This window comes from Argopecten irradians, chromosome 2 (assembly GCF_041381155.1).
Source record: "Argopecten irradians isolate NY chromosome 2, Ai_NY, whole genome shotgun sequence".
Lineage (NCBI taxonomy): Eukaryota > Metazoa > Mollusca > Bivalvia > Pectinida > Pectinidae > Argopecten > Argopecten irradians.
In genome coordinates, this window is record NC_091135.1 from 8,293,116 (window position 1) to 8,314,453 (window position 21,338).

General features: G+C 34.2%; 1 protein-coding gene across 2 annotated transcripts; it reads right to left on the reverse strand.

The window, feature by feature from the left end:
* Positions 1-354: 354 nt before the first annotated feature.
* Positions 355-20,947, reverse strand: LOC138314340 (solute carrier family 28 member 3-like). 2 transcript variants are annotated; one of them, XM_069254634.1, is made up of 14 exons: positions 20,812-20,947; positions 13,255-13,445; positions 12,720-12,859; positions 12,165-12,403; positions 11,278-11,419; positions 10,531-10,722; positions 10,059-10,220; positions 9,498-9,623; positions 7,836-7,975; positions 7,516-7,566; positions 7,077-7,242; positions 6,532-6,711; positions 6,161-6,341; positions 355-5,788 (listed from the first exon to the last, which is right to left on the reverse strand). In XM_069254634.1, the coding sequence occupies exons 2-14, from the start codon at positions 13,436-13,438 to the stop codon at positions 5,631-5,633; spliced, it is 2,061 nt and encodes a 686-aa protein (XP_069110735.1). In that variant the 5' UTR covers positions 13,439-13,445; positions 20,812-20,947; the 3' UTR covers positions 355-5,630. The 2 variants fall into 2 exon arrangements, with proteins under 2 accessions (XP_069110735.1, XP_069110736.1); XM_069254635.1 differs by lacking the exon at positions 20,812-20,947 and having other exon boundaries at positions 13,202-13,395.
* Between the last annotated feature and the right edge of the window lie 391 nt (positions 20,948-21,338).

Genomic DNA, 21,338 nt, shown 5'->3' on the forward strand with positions numbered 1-21,338 from the left:
TATATACATTCATAATGTAGTACAGTGTATATATATTTAACAACAAAATAATTTTATGCAATCAAAATGTCGTGGACATATACATTATGTACTTAATAAAAACTTCTAAGATGTTATTATGATGATTGCATATTCCAATATTTCAAACTTAAGGTTGTAACTTCATGACTGAAATAAATGGATGGGTTTGACTAGAATATGTTCACTTCCATTTTGTTAAAGGATGCAGCCTTCCTTATGATAATTAATAAATTATTAAGCTTTGTGTAAAAGATACCCATATCAATCTAATTGGTTGATACAATAGTCTTGTTAATATGAATTGACTAAATAATCAGTCAAAATTAGTTATAAACCATTGGTTTTATTGGTTCAATATAGTAAATTGAATATAAAAATCAAATCTATTGGTTAATTAGTTAAACTTTAGCAACATTTAATTGGAAGTTTTAAATCCAAACAATACTGATGAAATTAAATTCAGATAATTGCTAACTACCTTAAGAATTACATTTAGTTAAGTACTTTTGATACAGTAATGAAGCGAGATTCTTGCCTCTTTTGCTTTTGATTGTATAAGCTCATTGGTTTACATAACTCATTAGAATAATGGATATAGTTGATTCAAGTAAACAAATCTGTAATTTCTAATATAACACAATAATATCAAGGCACATATATACTTATGATAATAGCATTGCATTGAAATGTCACAAATCTCACTGATTAATATCACTCACAAATCACACACGTCAACAAAACAGTGTCTAAAACTTCCAACATTACATACTAGTTAGTGCAATGAAAGCATATGGTAAGAAATCACAGGAGCTATCTACATACAAATAGTACACTGTAGAAAAGGAGTATTGGTCAAAAAGGACCCAAGAACTAAAGCTTGTGTTAAAAATCACATACACTGTTAATGGAAGCTTGAACGGTGAGACAGACTTGTCTTGGAGAAAATATAGTGGAACCTCCCGAAACCGATCATGGTCGGTGCACATAATTTCGGCCGGTTTAGAGAGGGTTCGGTTTGTAGAAGTGAACCGAATACCGATCATTACGATCCGGATTTAATCGATCGGAAGTCTTTTTTTACACTAGTGTACTGCATGTATGGGTAGTGTTCGTTAAAACCGACCGATATTGATTGTTAATGTGAATGTTATCACAAAAGAGAGAATCATACGTTTAAAAAGGAATGGATTACAACAATCTTGACTTTGTTACCGCTTATAAACGTAGTTTAGTTAGTCAGTTGCGTGAATGTTCTTGGGGATGATCTCGTCTGCACTAACCTACACTATGATCGCTTCCGGTTACGTCAAGAATCAAATTATATGGTCTAATTACACCATGATCAGTTGATGCCGGTCATTATATGACATAGTCATTTTCTAAAACTATATGTGGCTTCAGCTTCTTCATACAGATAATTTACATTATCCAACAACTACATATGTAAATAAAAAATCCGTGTGATTTGAATACGAAACTTCTCTTTTATTACTAGCTCTGCTTGTTTTCCTACAGTAAACAAACCGCGTGCACATGGTAGACCTTCGTTAAATATCTAAACAATAGACATGATTAAATAATTACACCACCATCTCGGGTATAATTACCGTGTACCTATAGCCTTCACATCTGTATAAATGCCCCAGGACATGGCATGAGACAACTATGGTACAGGTACGTGTGTATTTCACGGTCCGTTGATCAGACCTCAGTGCAATCTATCTGTGTCGCTCAGGTAAGGCCGGTTTTCAGAAGTGTATTTTAGTTACATTTGACTATTCCGATCTCAAAATCGGTCTGGTATTCGGAATTGGGAGGGATCGGTTTTGGGAAGTTTTATATACTATTAATAAAGAGGAATTCATTCCGTACATGACATCCATGTTCGGTTTCTAGAGGTGATCGGTTTTGAGAAGGTTCGGTTTTGGGAAGTTCCACTGTACTGTTATCACATATGCAAAACAAAATCAAAGTACTTGCACACATCACAATATTTCTAGTGGTTAAAGGTCAAAAGTTCATAACTAAGAACGTAAATGACTGCATTCATTGCTTGGCTTCATTTCTTTGACTACGATAACAGTTCTGTTTGAATTAACGTAGGTAAACGTACATGTTATGATTAAATATACTTAGAATCATGAATAAAAAAATGTTGAATAATATTTTCTAAATAATTTGCTGACAAGTTAGGCCTATATATTTACACACATGAAACAATTAGATATTTGATATCTGAAAACAAAATGCAATATCGCAAATGATAGAATTATTGGATAATTCATATCTGTCAATGGTAATGCAAAAAAATAATAAAGTAGGTTGATGGTTCATAAAATATGTATTGGATAATCAAAATTCTGTTAATGAGTCGTGTATTTTTTCAACATCTGAAATAGCTGAAAAACGAAAGATTCAGAACCTGATGAGATTTTCTTTTCTGTAAAAATACATATCATTTTAAACAATTTTGAAACTCAAAACCATTCTGAAAGCTAGATCACTTTGGCAGTGAGAATATCAGCTTGAACAATTATTCTTCTCGAATATTTTCAAATCCAAATGCTATTAAGAATAGATCACTTTGGCAGTGAGAATATCAGCTTGAACAATTATTCTTCTCAAATATTTTCAAATCCAAATGCTATTAAGAATAGATCACTTTGGCAGTGAGAATATCAGCTTGAACAATTATTCTTCTCAAATATTTTCAAATCCAAATGCCATTAAGAAATGAGGTAATTAAGGGTATAAAAAGTTATGTTTATTTTGAACAACTGCTGAACGTTTTAAAATGTATAATAGAAGAAATGTTTATTGCAACTGATATTTAGATGATGTTCAATGATAATGAAATTAATGAATAGGTGATTTCATGACATTTTAGTTCATTTTATTGTTTTTGCATTTCCTACTAATTAACTAACACTTAAATACTTGGTATAGTCATTTAAGGATAAGTCAAGTTTTCATGGAGGATGAAAGCTGGAGTGCCTGACCAAAAATTATTTATCAATATTGACAAATGAGAATTTCCTATCTTACATAATACTAAACATGTTAGCTATTTGACATTAAAATATTAATTAGGAGGTATTTTAAGTACAATATATCAGTACATTGCATTACAGTACCCTGGGTATATTTCATCAAAAGCAGATCTTTAATGTTACATTGTAATGGAGAATTAGAGTATTGTAATAGTCAAGCTTTACTTTTGCTAGGTAACAAGAATAAAATATAATCAGATTTGGCAGAATTTATATTATTTGTACCCCTAAAAACTATTGCACCCATTAAAGTTTGTATGGGATGACGAACATTTAAAAAGACATGAATTGAATTTGAATAATGTGGCAAGAAAATTCAATTGATATGCAATAGCCAACAGTACAGATATAAAATGCACATGATAAGGCAAAAGCATTTAATACACTGTCTAATACTAAAACTCAACACAAAATAAACTTTAGAATGTCAGAATGGAAATGCCTATAATACAAAACTAAAAGAATAAAGATAGCGCATTGGTCTAAGATGTGTTTTAACAACAAACAAAACGACATGACAAAACCAACAGACAACATGGAAGGGATCGTGTTTAAACAAGAAACTAGACAGAAATTACCAATTAAGTTTATTTATTTTTTTTTAAATGGCTATCTGTTTGAAGGAATTTTAACAAATCAAACAGAATTTTAATAAATCTATTGCATAATCATTTAATGACAAAATAAAAATATTTGGCAAAACATCTGAATCTTTTTTGTGTAGTGAAGTTAATGAAACTTAAATAAATATTACAAGTAATCATGTCATCAAAGTGATTATATTCTTTCAGAAGGTGATTTGTACTGCATTTTATCAGTAACTAACAAAAGGTTAAAAAGATATCCTAAATTTGGGATTTCAGCTAGATCTCTTTACACAATCTGTATGCTCAAGTAATAAAAAAATAAAAAACAAAAAATGAAAAAAATATCTAAAAATTGTACATTGCTAAAAAAGACAAGAGATCCCAGAGGGATCTTGGCGCCCACCAAAGAATGATCTATGTCTGACAATGGAAAGAGGGATCTTTTCTCTGCTTTTCAAACTTTTGCAAACATACTACATATAAAATTTGAGACAGATCGCTTCAGTACTTTCTGAGAAATAGCAGTAACAAACTTCAACTATCAAAATCCAAGATGGCTCCTTGGCGGCCATCTTGTAAATCGATCGGTCCCAAATCGAAATATGCACAACTAGGGCCATAGAGGAACCTATATATGAAATTTGAGACAGATTCATTCAATACTTTCTGAGAAATAGTGATAACAAACTTTAACTATCAAATTCCAAGATGGCAGCCTGGCGGCCATTTTGTTGACCGATCGATCCAAAAACGCATTATGCACAACAAGAGCCCTAGGGAAACCTACATATGAAATATGAGAAAGATCCCTTCAGTACTTTGTGAGAAATAGCGATAACAAACTTTATTTATCAAATTCCAAGATGGCAGCCTGGCGGCCATTTTGTTGACCGATCGATCCAAAAACGCATTATGCACAACAAGAGCCCTAGGGAAACCTACATATGAAATATGAGAAAGATCCCTTCAGTACTTTGTGAGAAATAGCGATATTAATCTTTAACTATCAAAATCCAAGATGGCTGCCTGGTGGCCATTTTGTTGACCGATCGATCCAAAAACGCATTATGCACAACTAGGGCCCTAGGGGAACCTACATATGAAATTTGAGAAAGATCCCTTCAGTACTTTCTGAGAAATAGCGATAACAAACTTTAAGTATTAAAATCCAAGATGGCTGCCTGGCGGCCATCTTGTTAACCGATTGGTCCCAAAATGCAATATGCACAACTAGGGCCCTAGGGGAACCTACATATGAAATTTGAGAAAGATCCCTTTAGTACTTTCTGAGAAATAGCGATAACAAACTTTAAGTATTAAAATCCAAGATGGCTGCCTGGCGGCCATCTTGTTAACCGATTGGTCCCAAAATGCAATATGCACAACTAGGGCCCTAGGGGAACCTACATATGAAATTTGAGAAAGATCCCTTCAGTACTTTCTGAGAAATAGCGATAACAAACTTTAAGTATCAAAATCCAAGATGGCTGCCTGGCGGCCATCTTGTTAACCGATTGGTCCCAAAATGCAATATGCACAACTAGGGCCCTAGGGGAACCTACATATGAAATTTGAGAAAGATCCCTTCAGTACTTTCTGAGAAATAGCGATAACAAACTTTAAGTATCAAAATCCAAGATGGCTGCCTGGCGGCCATCTTGTTAACCGATTGGTCCCAAAATGCAATATGCACAACTAGGGCCCTAGGGGAACCTACATATGAAATTTGAGAAAGATCCCTTCAGTGCTTTCTGAGAAATAGCGATAACAAGAATTGTTAACGGACGGACGGACGGAAGGACGGACGGAAGGACGGACGGACCACGGACAAAAAGCGATTTGAATAGCCCACCATCTGATGATGGTGGGCTAAAAACTGATCAAATGGATTAGTTGAAACTAAAAGACAACGAAGACTAAAATGAACCTAATGAAAAGTAAACAATATATGTAGGCCCAGAGAATGCCTTCGTTATAAAGCTGGAACAGTTGTGTTGTAGATGAGACCCGTTTGTCCTGCCAGCTTAACATTCAGTATTGTTTCAGCGGTGCTGTTCCCAGTAAGGACGGATGATGTAACATTCAGTATCGAACAGGAAGCAGGGGCAGGGAACTCGGTCACCAACAAACCTAGACAAAACGTAAGTAAACAATGTAAACTGATACTAAGCTCAACACAAACATGAAAATACTGTCAATTCAACCAAAAAGGTAAATTCTGTAATTATATATTAATACACAGTATTGATTCGAGTCTGTGAAAAAAGGGGAGATAATTTCTTATTTCTATTTCAAACAATGGCCATTTATTAATTTGATCAATGTTATTAGATTGTATAGATGCAAGTTACTGAAATACTGGTATATGTTCGATTGTTTTGTGTCTTTTATCTAAACATGTCATTTTAGCTGTACATATCTAGTGAAAATCTCGAAAGTTATTAACTGTGACAATTAAATATAAAATGAATTGCTACAGTAGTTTATACATCATGAACTTACCTGCCACTGAGGCAGTGATCAGACAGGTAACAATTCCACCTAGAAGTGCCCGCATCACGACTGTAGCTAAATCTCCTCGACGTTCGGGTGCCATGGGGCCCAGAGCCCCTAACATGACGCCAATGGAGCCAAGATTGGAGAACCCACAAAGGGCATATGTCGCGATGACCTCTGACCTCAACTGGAAGGAAAAGAAATCAAAAGTGAGTAAATATCTAATCATGGACAAGTTTAGGATTATCTACACAAACCTATATTTTACTAGATTAGCCATTGGTAGTTATTTAAATTAGCTGGTTGTATTTTGTTAGATGAGACAGATAGCATTGTCCTAGCCTCCTCCTTCACAATCCTGAAGCTATCATACTCACAGACATGGTAGTACTATCCAGACACAGCTCCCTGGCCTTGATGTATGTAGATAATTCACTGTAGGCAATAAACTCGTTCAGGAAGGTTTTGATCCCGATGAGTTCTCCAACCACATTAGCATCCTTCCAGTCCACTCCCATGAGATAGGCCACTGGCATCAACAGGTATGAACAGATCAGCTACAAGATACAAGTGTTGTTACTATAGCAACAGTATTTAGATATACATCCCCTTTCCTATCATATAAAATCTGGATGGAATGTAACTGGATGGGTGTGACAATGCAAGATAAAATATTTCATGGCAATGGCAAAAACATGTCTTGCATAAAATTAAAACCTCTAATGAACATAAATCCACATATTTCCCCCTAAAAATATTTATAATTTAATAGTCAATCAAGTTTTTTATTCTAATTTGATAACCTATTTCACAGTATTTTTCATAGCTTTAAACATTAATCATGGTTTATAGAAATTATTCACCAACTTTCCTTTGTTTTAACTCTACAAACATTATAGTACATCTGTTAAAGAATTCTTACCTGGAAAGAGAAGTTAGAGACACCAACAAAGCTGCCAAACCAGGAAAGTATGGCGTTCACACAGGACAACATGGCGAGAAAGGCGATGAGGTTGGCAGCGATGTTGGCGACGAGTTTGATGGAAGCTGACGCTCCACCAGCTGCAGCCTCAATCACGTTCTTCTCCCTATAGTACAGTACATAAAACATTGATTAGGTTTCCTCTAAATCAAGTCATATACACTGGTAGTCATAATTTGAACTCAATGGTTATATAATCACACTTTTTTCTTTTAGATACTGGTAACTTATGCTGTGAATCAATTAATCAAATACAATCAGACGTTTTACTGGTTTAATACCTATAAACCTATTACTCTTTTCAGTTTTATATCACACAAGTTATATCACCAAGATATAAATGTGTTGGCACTTTATCCACTTTGGTAGGTAGACTTACTTTGGTTGTTGAGGTTTTATGCAGGGTTCTGTATCTAGCCCTTCTTCAATCCTGAAAACAGAAATTTGTGTTTAAAAACCAGGAAATAAAACATAACTCCTCCGGACACATAATCTGAACAGTATATGTATAGTGGATTCTTAGTAGGGTAAGTGACTACTATAAGTCTGTACACGAGGAGATATTAATTACAATCCAAATGCCAAATGGCATATAGCCAACTGTCTGTCCCTCAATGATTTGAAAAGAGATTAAACATTCCAATATCATGTTCTGTATTGTAACTCGGGTTTGGTTTTCAAACTGATTTAAAAACTCACTCTTCTGGTGTTGGTTCCGATTGGTTGGATGGTAAAACCTTCAGCTTGCTTTCTTCAGTCTCTGGGTACAAGAGTTTGGAAATAGCCAATGCACAGGGAGCGTTCATCACAGAGGCACAAAGCAAATGTTCAGCTGGTACCTACATGTATAAAATAAATTACAGATACAGGTTGTATATCTATTGGTTTTATCCCAAGTAAAACCCCATGCAGCCAAGTACAGAGGTACAACATATTCAATGTATCAAAAGTGTTATCAGCAGGTACTAAGCTCCCAGGCCTGTGCAAACAGACAACAATATGAGCTGTATTTGATACTGGTTTACAGGTGAAGATAATTTTGACTAAGCGACTGAAACTTCCAAAATCAATCGAAAAATGTCTGAGTATCTTGGGTATACGATCGGTCATATTTCTAGATGAAAATAGCTGGAAAAGTCATGCACATGATAGATGTTTTATCATAAAAAATATTTTACATAGTAAACGCCCCCCTCCCAGAAATGGACTGTTGAAATACTAAGTATGATCCTGATGTTCAATTTTAATTGTAAGTATGATGTGAACTAGAATTCTATTTATAGAAACCCAGTGTCACACCTGTACTGTTTATTTACCTGCTTGTATCATTACACTGTAACACAAGGTCAACAGTATACAAATGTAACAGGAAGCAATCTTTTCTACAAAGATTTTCACTTTCCAAAAGTTGTGAAACAAATTTGTTTTTAGTTTTCGTGTTCAAACTTGACCATTATTAAATTCTGTTTGAGAGGCGTAGGTATCTCAATATTAAATATTTCACATCCTGCACAGGATATAGAACCCTGTGTATATATGGGCAAAATGCAAGTATATGTAGGTTTGTTTCCTCGTTGTCTTTGAAAATGTTTCCCCTCCCCCCCCCCAAAGGTTTGTGAAAACAACAAGGTTGTTTAGAAAGTATGTTGGGAAGAGTATTGGAGTAAATTCAGTACCTTTTAGAAGTTTGGCTAAAAAACGAAAATCAAAACAATTTTCATTTGGAATGAGGCTAAAATTGCTTTTTCTCCATACACATATAACCTTAACTAATTTTGTTTGATCATTGAAAGCTAGAACACAGTTTAATTATAAAATTATCATTAATTACTATGTACTTTAAAACGACTTGATCATCTTGATATCTAAACATGGAAAGCGTATCAGATCGTAGTTGTAAAAAGATAAATTGTCGTACTGATGTGAATTAGAATTCTATTAATAGAAACCCAGTGTCACACCTGTACTGTTTATTTACCTGCTTGTATCATTACAATGTAACACAAAGTCAACAGTATACAAATGTAACAGGAATTCCTAGTCACCATAAACTCGGTAATATATACACACAGCACAAACCACAAAAAAAACCACATAGCATATTTGACGCAATAAGCACCCAGGGCGGTTCAAAAATTGAAGAAATCAAAGGACAAAATTTGGGCTAGGGCCATTGATAGAACCAACGTTTTGCTAAAATTTCATGAAATCATTGCACAGAGTTAGATATTATTTAATAATCAATTTGCAAAAGAAATAAAAAAACAGAAACATACACAGATTTCTTAGTTTCATTCTATATTTGATACAGTAGCATCATTTCCAGTTAAAGCTCCATTAGAATATTAAAACATTTCGTACCCCAAACTCGATGTATGCGGCCAACACTCCACCAGCTATGGTGGCAAATCCACAGGTGACGATAGCGTGTAACTCTGACTTTGTCATCAAGCTAAGATAGGGACGAATCAGGATAGGGGCCTCCGTCTGAAAACACATCAAATACATTAAATCAGACGACAAAACATATTTATCAAACCTAAATCAGAAGACAACAAAACAATAATAAAGGCTTTTCAATGAAGAGTATAAACTGTAATAGCAACAAGTCAAACGGATAACTTAATGAACAACAATTTACTAAAGATTTTAAATTCTGACTGTCCAAGCTAGGAGGAGAGTGTTTGGGGTAGGGGAAAAAGAAAATTGGAGTCATTGTGATAAAGTTGATCACTTTGTTGTCATCATTTGCAATAAAATTCTAAAGCTGTGCTAAAGAGGTAGAAAATAAAAGCACCAGGACGGTTTCTTTGTCCATTTCAGGAATCTAACCCCATAGAAGACAAGTGTGTATGTAACCACTGTCCTACAAATGCAACCTTCAAATGTATGACAATTTATTTAAAATCAATATTTCCCTACCAGGCCTACAAAGATGTTGCCTGCAGCACACAGAGACTCGGCAGCTGTTGTACCCAGGGTTACCCTCATAATCCAGGCAATCTTGCCGATGACGACCTGCATGACTCCCAGGTAGTACATCACAGAGATAGCACAGCTGAAGAACACAATGACTGGTAGCACCTGGACAACACAAAAAATATAGGGGTTACAGGTGTACTAGATTTCTTAACGACATGATATCAATATCAATGAGTGTTGAAATTTAAAGAAAGACGTTATATGTACATGTATACATTATCGTATGTAATATTTACAACAAAAACTAACTACTCCGAGAGCTACATGTACTTTGTTATATATCAAGTAAATACAAGTTTTGCAAAATATTTCAACTGTTAAAAAGATTTTATTCGGTACGAAATTATAAAATCAAAAATGCAACAAATAAATGAGTGCTCCATCAATGACTTCAGTTTATAAACAAACCCACCTTCATAGCAAAGAAATGATCGGTGTATTTTTCTCCAAACACAAACTGTGTGCCGTTGTTAGTGAAACTAAGAAATATCTGGATTTTGTCTCCGAGAAATTTAAATGCAGTGTATCCCACATCTAGCTTGAGGATAAGAGAGGCAAAGAAAAACTGTAACAAAAGTCCCCCAGCTACAGGTCTCCAGTTCACCTAAAGCAAAAAATAAAATGGTGAAATCAACAGCCAGATTTCATATAACATGCTGTCGTTGTACCCATCAGATGTGACAAGACCAGGAATAGGTTTACTTTTACAACTTCAGCTATATGTTAATCTAGCTTCATATCTATGAATAACATGTTGAAAGTCATAAATACTAAAACAATCTTGCTATTAACTGTCTGACTGATGACTATTACAACAATAACAAACATTCAAAAATAAAAAATGGCTACCTAAATAGATCAATGTTTTGCGGTGGATTGTCTGCAAATAAGACCCCCCCCTCCACACCATTTTGATCTTTATTTCTTCTCTGTGTCGGGAGTCTTGTTTGCGATGAAATATGATAGATGTTCTAAAATTCATCCTCAATATATCCTGTTATTTTTCTATGTAACCTGTTGGTATTTTTTCAAACTTCATGCTCCTTTAACTCCATTAACTGATTGGATCACTCTTACATTTACAGCAATCTCTGAGAAAATCGCATTCAATTGTATTTCATCATGATTTTCAATGACCGATAAATAAACCAATCTTTACCTTGGTGGGATGAGCTGAACAGATCCACATCACCAGTAAGAAAACAAAGATCCCCACCATGGAGATAGCATTTTCTGGTCGTACCCATATAGATGTTCCAGCGATTACTACAATGGCTGCCAATACACAGATCATCAAAAATCTGTGGAAACAAATAAAATATCATTACATTTACTCTTGGTAATGATTTGTTAAACATGCAAGTTATTTTTACTGACTGTATTAAGTCTGTTTACAAAATTGCTTCTTTAAAGATGCTCCACCGCTGACAAACGTTATTTTTTCACTATCAAAAACATGAGCAGATGATTTAGTATCTTACTTTACACCAATAACACCATTGAAAAGTTTGAGCTTCTAATTTTACTTTAAGTTAAAAATATGAAAAATAATTAATTGCATCCCGAAAAAATTCCGTGGCACTATATCTTGTATGGAATGAAGTACTGATTGCTCATGCACCAAAGGCAAAATAAATTATTTTATATTATTTTTTATGTTAATTAGACTTATATATACACGATTAAACACCAATTATTGTTCAAGTGATGAATATCTGTCGGTAGTGGAGCATCTTTAAAATCTATTAATTAATTCTTTCACTCCTAAAAACACAAATGGACATTTCTCATCCCAAAACAGGAATAGCTCATTATGAAATCACAGGGTTAAGAATTCTTAACTGGATTGCTAGATTTTTGATAGACCCCAAGAGAAGAACCATTTGTCAGTCCCAGGAACCTCTCCATTGCATATATATGGTTATTATACCTCGAACTCTTGACCCATGTGTACAGTTTCATGCTATAGTAGAAGACCATTTGACCACTATCAAAGTTTGGTGCATTATATATAATTAGAAGCCAGTGTAACAAATGTGTACTAACACTTTAAAAATCTTGATCATCTTTTTTCTGTCGTTCAAGAAGCTCTCTGTAGGCTGAATGAATCTTGTCTGTATTCTCTCTCCGAACTTATCGCTGATCAAACTTAACATGGTGATGACGACGCCGACACAGGTCAACACAACGAGTGGGGTAGGGTCTCGGAATCCTTCTGTCTGACACAGGACCATCGCCGCGACAAAATAGGCAACATAGGCAATGGCTAGAAAGGCATAGAACCCCTGAAACCAAGAAAAAATAAAAATTCAATATTTAATTCTAATTTGAACTGCTATTTCAATCCAAATCTTTTATATATACTTACCATATTTTCTCCAAGGTGTGTAAAATGAGATTTATGAGTAAGGGATTGCTATTGTAGTATGGAGAAAATGCATATAAAATGTCACTTTCATAAAGTCAATTCAGTTTTAAAAAAGTTATCCATGCATTGATCACAAAAACATTGTTATTTTCGTGTATTATATCAATAAGAAAAATAATCTTGTTTGTAATGAATTTAAATGTCATTTTGAAAGGACTTTTGAATTCAATTACCCGACAAATTTTGGTTTTCCTGGATGCGTAAAAGTCAGTCAACATCAGATGAGCTTGAATGAACCCAGAGGCCAGGTTGAAATGATCCGACGGCGCCTCATCTTCATTCTTACCATTCCCTATGTTACAGGCCACATCACCTGTACAGGTAAAACAGATGATTTTACATGGGGGGAACAAACATTTTGTTTCAAATACACTGTTATTTTAGAGAGAAAGTCTTTAGTTTAATAGTAATCCGTTTACTTTCTTAAATCCTTATATCTAAATAATTTTGGTTGTTAATTGTTGCTGACGTGGTAATAAATAGCATTAGAATAATTGTTGTAAATTCTACAATTAAAACCATAAATCTAGTTCCTTAATTGTAAGAAATATTGTTCAAATGCCTTCATTATCATGTAACAATATGTAATCAGAATTTTTTTTTTTTTTTTTTATTACGAAATTTAACTTATTTCATGTTAATTGAAGTTAGTTACCTCATTTAAAATCCCTACTCATGACCATTTACCAATCCAAAGCAGTTATTTACCACTGTTTATTCTTTGTCTTGGTCTAACTGCCTTTTTATCAGGTTGGTAGCTGACAGCATGTATGTCATCGTAAGGAGGAGGTTGACTGGCCATCGAGTCTGTGCTCTCAATAAACACCTCTGGGTCGATAGATCTGGGCTTCTCTTCATGTTCTACTTCTGTGTAGGTGTAGGCAGCAGGCATCTTCTTGCTAAAGGAAACAAAGAAATACTGTCATATTGAAAAAAGAATTTCATGTTCTTCCACTCACTATCTTTTTAATCATTTCAATCTTTTTTATAGTCAGTTAGATATACATGTAGCTGCAGCAGTAGATTGTGAAGTTTGACGGTTTCCAATAGGTTAGCGATTAGAGTGATCTCCCTTGAAACACAAAAGAGTTCCACCGGACAAAAGTTGGCCTTTACTATTAGTCAAATAAGAAAATGAGCTCAGTTGAATTGCTGTGTTCGCTAAAATCAAAATGTTTATGCTTGTATTTAGTTGTTGAGTGCTTTAAATCAAGCTGAGAGATATGTGCAAAGGCTGTCAACATATTCATTTAGCGATAAATCCGAATTTATCGTGCGCACATGCAGCCTGTGCCGGGCATAGCGAAACATTTTATTTATCGGATTCAGCTTAATCTTTACAGTGCTTAATATATATTTTCATCTGTGTTTTTATCAGATTTTATGTCACCGTTTATAAGCCTATTGTATGCTAAACATCTTGAATGTTTTAAGGGGCGCTTAGTCTGCTAAACTTGCCTATATTATTAGGCTTTTTAAACTTTTTTTTGTCTAATATATAGTCTGTACATGTAGTAATAGTCTACTGTACAAGTATATGAGCAATTGTTTTTGCAACATTTTTCCCTCGTTGCTACTGACGATAACCGTGGTACAAGTATCTAGAGTGTCAATTATATTGTCGAGAAATGATGTTTCACCTGTAATTATTAAACTAAATGCAGATTACATTCACAATACGAAGTAAGTAACTTTGATCTCAAAATACCAGGAAGTTGCTAGAGAAAGAATTAAATGTGTAACATTCATAATTTGCTGGGGAGATGTAGATGTGTTTGGCAGGTAATAAGATTTGCATCCACATTGTTTCAACCATGTATGTGCCCCATAGATTGTCACTGTTTGTGTCTGGGCATCAGTATATGTTTTAAGTAAAATCTCGATAAGAACTTTGATTGATAAGCTGATGATCTGAAGATATTCAAGATAATAAAAAAATTCTAAGTTGATTTAAAGTGCTAAGTAATCTAGCAAAATAAATGTACACGAATGTTATGTCAACGTACTAAGCAAAGGAATCCTTGTTTTTACATAAACATTTTCTTCCTTATTTGTGATTTTTATCATTTGTGCATTATTCCGTTGTTCCAATAGTAATTACACTATATACATTATTGTACATACAGTTGCATTACTTTATACATACATGTACAGTTATCAATCTGCAATAGGATAAATAATGTCTATTTTATTTCATTGAAAAAAGATGTTCCACGGTAGAAGATCCTCCAATATGCGCTCTATAAAAATAGGGAAAATCCTACTAAAATTTGCAAATCGCACGACTATGCAACTTTGCTGTCATGTAATAGATTATTTATTGGATTTTACAAACTGCTTTTTCACAAATACATTGTAGATCATTTATATATTAGATGTAAAGTATATAAACACATGTATTTAGAAACCTCATATTTGACATTTATTTCAGTCTAACGTCACTTTGAAAATGGTTACCTCTTTACTACTGAAATCTTCCCAAAGTTTACAACGTTACCTATCGACACAGCTTTGTACAACATTGACGGGTACACGTCATACCTCGGAAGTAGTGAATCGCGGGAAACCATTATTTATATTACCAATAATCTGAATGCAGAACAAATTAAGGAACACCATGGTCTAGATTATGTCAAATGTGAGATCAAGCTACAAAACAGAGACATCCTTCATATATGTTGTATCTATAGGAGCCCGAATAGCACTGAAGAAAACAACATGCTTCTGAACAGAATTATTGATGGATAGACAACAACAAGCCAACCCATATATTGCTGTTAGGAGATTTTAATTACAAGGAAATTAATTGGGAACTTCAAATATCAATGGCAGGTCCGAACAACCCCGCAAGTAAATTTCTTGAAACTATTAGGAACAAATTCCTGCATCAACATCTAAGACAACCAACAAGACTTCAGGAAAACCAAATCCCATCTCTACTAGACTTAATATTCAAAAATGAGGAGGAAATAATAGAAGACATTGGTACCTAGATAGTATTGGCAAAAGCGACCATGTGGGTATCATATTTAAAATGATCTGCTACCCCCAATCCGGTAAACAAAAACATCAATGTGAGGAAGCTAAATTTCCAGAGAGGAGACTATGAAGCTATCAAGGAAGATTTGTACACCATTGACTGTGACTTCCTAAACAATATAGATGGTATTGAGAACGTCTGGACGTACTTTACTGAACATCTCCAAACCATTTTAGAAAAACATATACCAGTGAGTAGGGTACAACACTCCAGTCGACCACACAACCCAGAAATTGACAAGGAAGCTTGTGCAGCAATAGCATTGAAAAGACGAAAATGGTACAAATACCTTAATAGCAAGACTCCTGAGAACTTCCGAAGCTACCAAGCAGCCCATAACAATGCAGCAAAAATCATTAGAAAATCAAAATATAAGTATGAAGAGAGTTTACCTCTGAAAATCAAAACAAATCCGAAACTTTTTTGGTCCCGAGTCCGATCCAAAACCAAGACTAAATCAACGATAGGGGGTATCGAAGCCGGAAACGGAAAAATTACAACAAATAACGAAGAAACTGCGAATGTCCTGAACACTTTCTTTGCCAGTGTCTTCGTTAATGACGAGGAGCTACCATTGCCAGTGGTTATTCCAAGACAAGTCAACAGCCTACTGACGGATATCTACATAAGCGAAGAAACTGTCCTCAAAGCAATTAAAAGAATTAACCCCAATAAATCTTCTGGACCAGATAATCTACACCCTAAATTCATTTTGAAACTGCTGATGTCATCAAAAAAACCTCTATCCATAATTTACAGGAAATCACTCGATGAATCAACATTACAAAAAGATTGGAACAGAGCAATAGTTACACCAATTTTCAAAAAAGGAGCAAAAAAAGAAGCTAATAATTACAGGCCCATCAGCCTAACCTCAGTACCATCAAAAATTATGCAACGAATAATCAGAGATATTCTTCTAGAGCATATGGACAACAACAATCTCTTTACTCCACACCAGCATGGGTTTAGCCTTTAGGCCAGGAAGATCTTGCATTACACAATTATTAGAAACACTTGAAGATTGGTATAGTGGACTAGACTCAGGAAGTAACATCGACGTGATATATTTAGACTTTAGTAAAGCGTTTGACAAGGTTTCACACAGATTTATTATCCACAAATTGAGAAGCTACAGTATTTGAGGGAAAATTCTAAGTTGGATAACTGCATTCCTGGCCAACAACGTTCAAAGTGTCACAGTCAATGGTCTACTATCATCAGAACTACCCATCACCAGTGGCGTACCACAAGGGAGTGTGCTGGGACCAATCCTATTCCTAATTTACGTTAATGATATGCCAGATATGCTGGACTGCACAATAAAGCTATTTGCAGATGACACTAAACTATCAGCAAAAATCACATCAATTTGATGACCGTTCTAAGCTGCAAGAAAATATCAACAAAATGTGTGACTGGACGTCGACATGGTTAATGAGCCTAAACACAGACAAACGTAAATTCTTGGAAATTGGAAACAATCTGGGAAACCACAATTACACCCTTACAACACAAGGCAACACGACTACTATCTCTCGAGTAACCATGGAAAAGGATCTTGGAGTCACTATAGACAACCAACTCAAATTCACAGCACAATTAGCGATAACATTGACAATAGTCTTTAAGGATGTACACCTCTGAGAAGTCAAAATTTTCTTGTATTAAACTTTTTTTCTCATATAGATTTGTAGAAAAAGGAGTTCATACCATGAAAGAAAATGGAATAAAAAACATATGTCCGTGTGCTCGTTTTTGAGCTTGTGTCACTCAAAGACACCTAGTTGACAAAATATTGTATTTTATGTGAACTTTGCCGTTTTGACCATATAAGATAGAGATTAAAGCCATAATTTTCTAATGAGGTGTTTGATATGTATGAATGTTTGTAGAATTCATTTTCTAGTTGTCTTCTTTAAAAATATACCAGTTTTGATCAATTAGACTAATATTTTTTCTCAGAATAACAACATTTGCTACCCCAACCCCTTAATTTTGTGCTACAAAATGCACCATTTTCAGCCATTTTTGTCAAATTTAACCTTTTATAGAAAAAGTTCTGGTATTAAACTTTTGTTATTATTTTGCATATCAATAGGGAAACGGTTGTTCTTTCTAAATCAGGAAGAAAAATTGGGGGTCCGTGTGCTTACTTTTTTGCCCCATTTGAATTTTTGTGATTTTTCAGTATTTTAGAGTAAAAAGTAAAAGTGCCCAAATTACTATTAAATGTAAAAATAAAGTCGCAAAAGTGTATTGTTTCACATATTAATGCTCAATATTTTAATAACTACGGACCTAGTAACGATTTGCAGCAAAAATTAGCTGAATAAAGCTAAAAATGCTGGCGCAGTGATGATTTAAGTAAAAACAATTTCAGTAAAAAATGGTAAAAGTGTGGCTTTTCTTGAAGCGAAAAAAGACACAATTTAAAAATGGCCGCCAAATGGACCATTTCTTAAATTCCCCGTATAAAAAAATCTACTAAACATAGAAATGCATTTTTTTTTACCAAATTTGCATCTGGCAACTTGCTACAGATACTGATAAATTATATTTGAAAATCTCATAATTTCTTTGATCTATGTTGAAACGAGACTTAAACGGGACTGAAACCTCAGAAGAATACACCCTTAAAAGCGAATAGGATGTTGGGAATAGTGTTAAAAAATATTATGAAAATAAATATTTTTATTTATTTTAATCAAATTGTTCAGAAGGTGATGATAAATGTAGTATTAACGGTCAGTTAATAATTTTAAGACTCTACAAAATTATCGATCTTGTTTTACATTCTCATTTTAAAGATTAAAAGCCGTTTCGGAAAGGTAGTGGGCCTTTAATCTATAATAACATATTTTAGCTGATACTTCTAAATACTACTAATTTATTCAAAGATTCTTTTCACAATCCAGTTTTATGAAGATAATATACATGTACCAGTCTACATTTGTTAAGGATAATGGAAATGTTAATCATAGTTTCCCTTTGGTGAACATTGAAATAAACCTGTACAAAAATATTATCTTATATCCACACACACCTGAAAATATGTCTCCAATTAAATTCAAAGGTCCCTTTGTTATGATTTGACAAGAATGTACAATAGTTGAATCATGTATGTTTATGAAATAATTACAAAATATGTTTAAAAAATACAAAAATTTTCTGAACCTTCCTTGGATTGTCTGACACACATTGTACTTCATGGTCCTTTCAATGAAAAAAATCAAATCAATTTTAAAAGGCTACTATTAAGCAAACATTTTTGAATCCATGGCTAAACAGTGGATTTTTGTAAAAAAAAAAAAAAAAAAGACTTATCTTTATTTCAGAGGAAATCTTGTTTTCAGACTCACTGTCAGCTGTCAAGAAACCGACATGAAGACACGGTTGTTTGTTATATTTTGTTAACTTCAGTTGAAGCACTCGATCACTACAAGATCTGCATGCAATCAAAGATCTTTTATATACACTGTACTTCCATTATTACTTGTGCATACTGAGTATGATTTGTTTCTGATTATCTACATGTATGTAGTGGTAAAACTACACAAGGATCATTTTGGGTGAAAAAGGGGCATGGGATGGATAATTTTCAAGAATTTGACAAATTTAGCTTAAAGCCACACTATACGTAACTATCAACAAAATTTCAAGTTAAATTCGACTCCGATATTGTTAGTATTTGTAGATGTAGTTGAAATTAAGATATATTAAAGAATATTTGTAATGATTTTTTAATAACTTTAGTACAGCAGTTGCTGAAAGTCGATACATGTAAACATGCCTTCATTTTAAACTGGTCGCCATAGAAGTTACGATTATTACCGAACGGAAGTCGGAAAGTTCATGACCCGTTTTCGGAAGAGTTCGGACAGACGTTACGTAGTAACGGTAGTCACATGACGTTCTCGGCAACGACGTTACAATGTCGGCTAACTTCGGCTTGTTTGACTAAGTGGGACCCACCTAGCGATGTTTAAGATTTTTATCAAAGTATTCCGAATCATAATCGCTCATCTTGACTTTGATTTAGTCCTCTCTCTGCATGATTTACAACAGGATTTTTTTTTCAACATTCTCCTAAATCATGAAAAAAATAAGAAAGATGCGGATATTGGGCCTTTAAGTAGGGGCATTTTCAGAAAGAAATATATAGAAATTTTCCCAATCATAGGGGCCATTTTCAAAATTGATGGGCCAATTGTCAAGGGCCACTCCAAAAGTATCCCTGCATGTCTAATCTCCCACATATAAAACAATCTGATATTCATAACAACGCCAAAGACTGGTTTAATTATGATTTATTGATTTCTGGTGTATGACTGCTGATGCAAGTGCATATTTTCTTTCCTAACATGTATAAATACATGCATCTAAATTTATTTACGACTAATTATGTACATGTAGTACTTTACAAATGAAACCTTACAAACAGTACTAGTGTACATTTACATGTACCGTGTTTCGTATTTTTCTATCATTATAATGTACAAGATAATATATAAACTCTTCAAAAATAAACAAAATAAACGCTGAAGATACAGTTGAAATAAACATAAATTCCCTTTTTAAACATTTTTTTTGTTACTGGGCCGTTATTGCAATAGGGCCGTTCTGACGGGGACCGTTTTTACAGTGGCGTCGTTTTAACTGGGATTCCACGGTTCACGACAGAATGAAGTCTATGACAACGACGAAGACGTGGAAAATAAATGGCAGTTAGGTACAGTTATATGCGAAAAATACACATACATAACGGACGATATATGTATGCTTTATGTTAAAGCAAAGATTTAAATGTAGTACATTGTGTCAATGTCACTGGATTGTACACAATCCACTGCATGGAGAAACACGTGTTTGAGAGTATGGGCTCGTTTACGCTGCCCAAATCAACAAAATGATATAAAATCTATCGATATTAAGTTAAGTAGGACAGCTCACATGTATCTAGTTCTTTTTCCAACTGTTTATTTATGTTTTCAAAGCAGTTTAACTGTTATGTCATATAAAATCTTGCACCTTGCTAAATTTCTTATGCAGGCCGCCATGCAAAATTTTGTAATGATGTAAGCGGTTTTTCCCCTATGACCTTTGACACGGCTTTTTAAGGCCGCTTAAAAAATTACGTGTTGATTGGTCTATAAACATGATTACAAGTATGAGAAAGCCAAGATCAGTAAAGTGTGAATGGTAACTAATAAAACATATCTTACTTGTTCAAATATAAGTATAGTCAGATCTGTTTCCAGTGTAAATATCGGCCGCTACAACACAAAACTTCCTGGACTGACCCACGTGTGTCAACCGGAGCTACCGAGGGGAGATAAATCATGTGTAATGCCCGATGTCGTCAGGTAGCATGTGTGTTAGTTACGTACTCTGCGCATGCACAACGGAAATACGTAAATAAATATGAGTGGGCGAGTGAAATATCTTCACTGCTGACTACACGCATGTGCTTTGATAAAAGGGCGGGATGGGCTGTTCTGTTACATCTGCTCTAATATCGATCCATGCCAAGGATCTAAAAATTAATCACTTTCAGATTTTGTTATATGAACAACCAAGGCCGTTTTCGATTATACGGTTTGACTTGTTGGACCTAGTTGTTCGTTTATTTATTAAAGACGGGCCAAACAAACAAACGAACAATAGTCCAACCAGTCAAACCGTATAATCGAAAACAGCCTAGCTAGTAAAGGTGTTGTACTAACTAGATATTATTCAATGTGTCACTAAA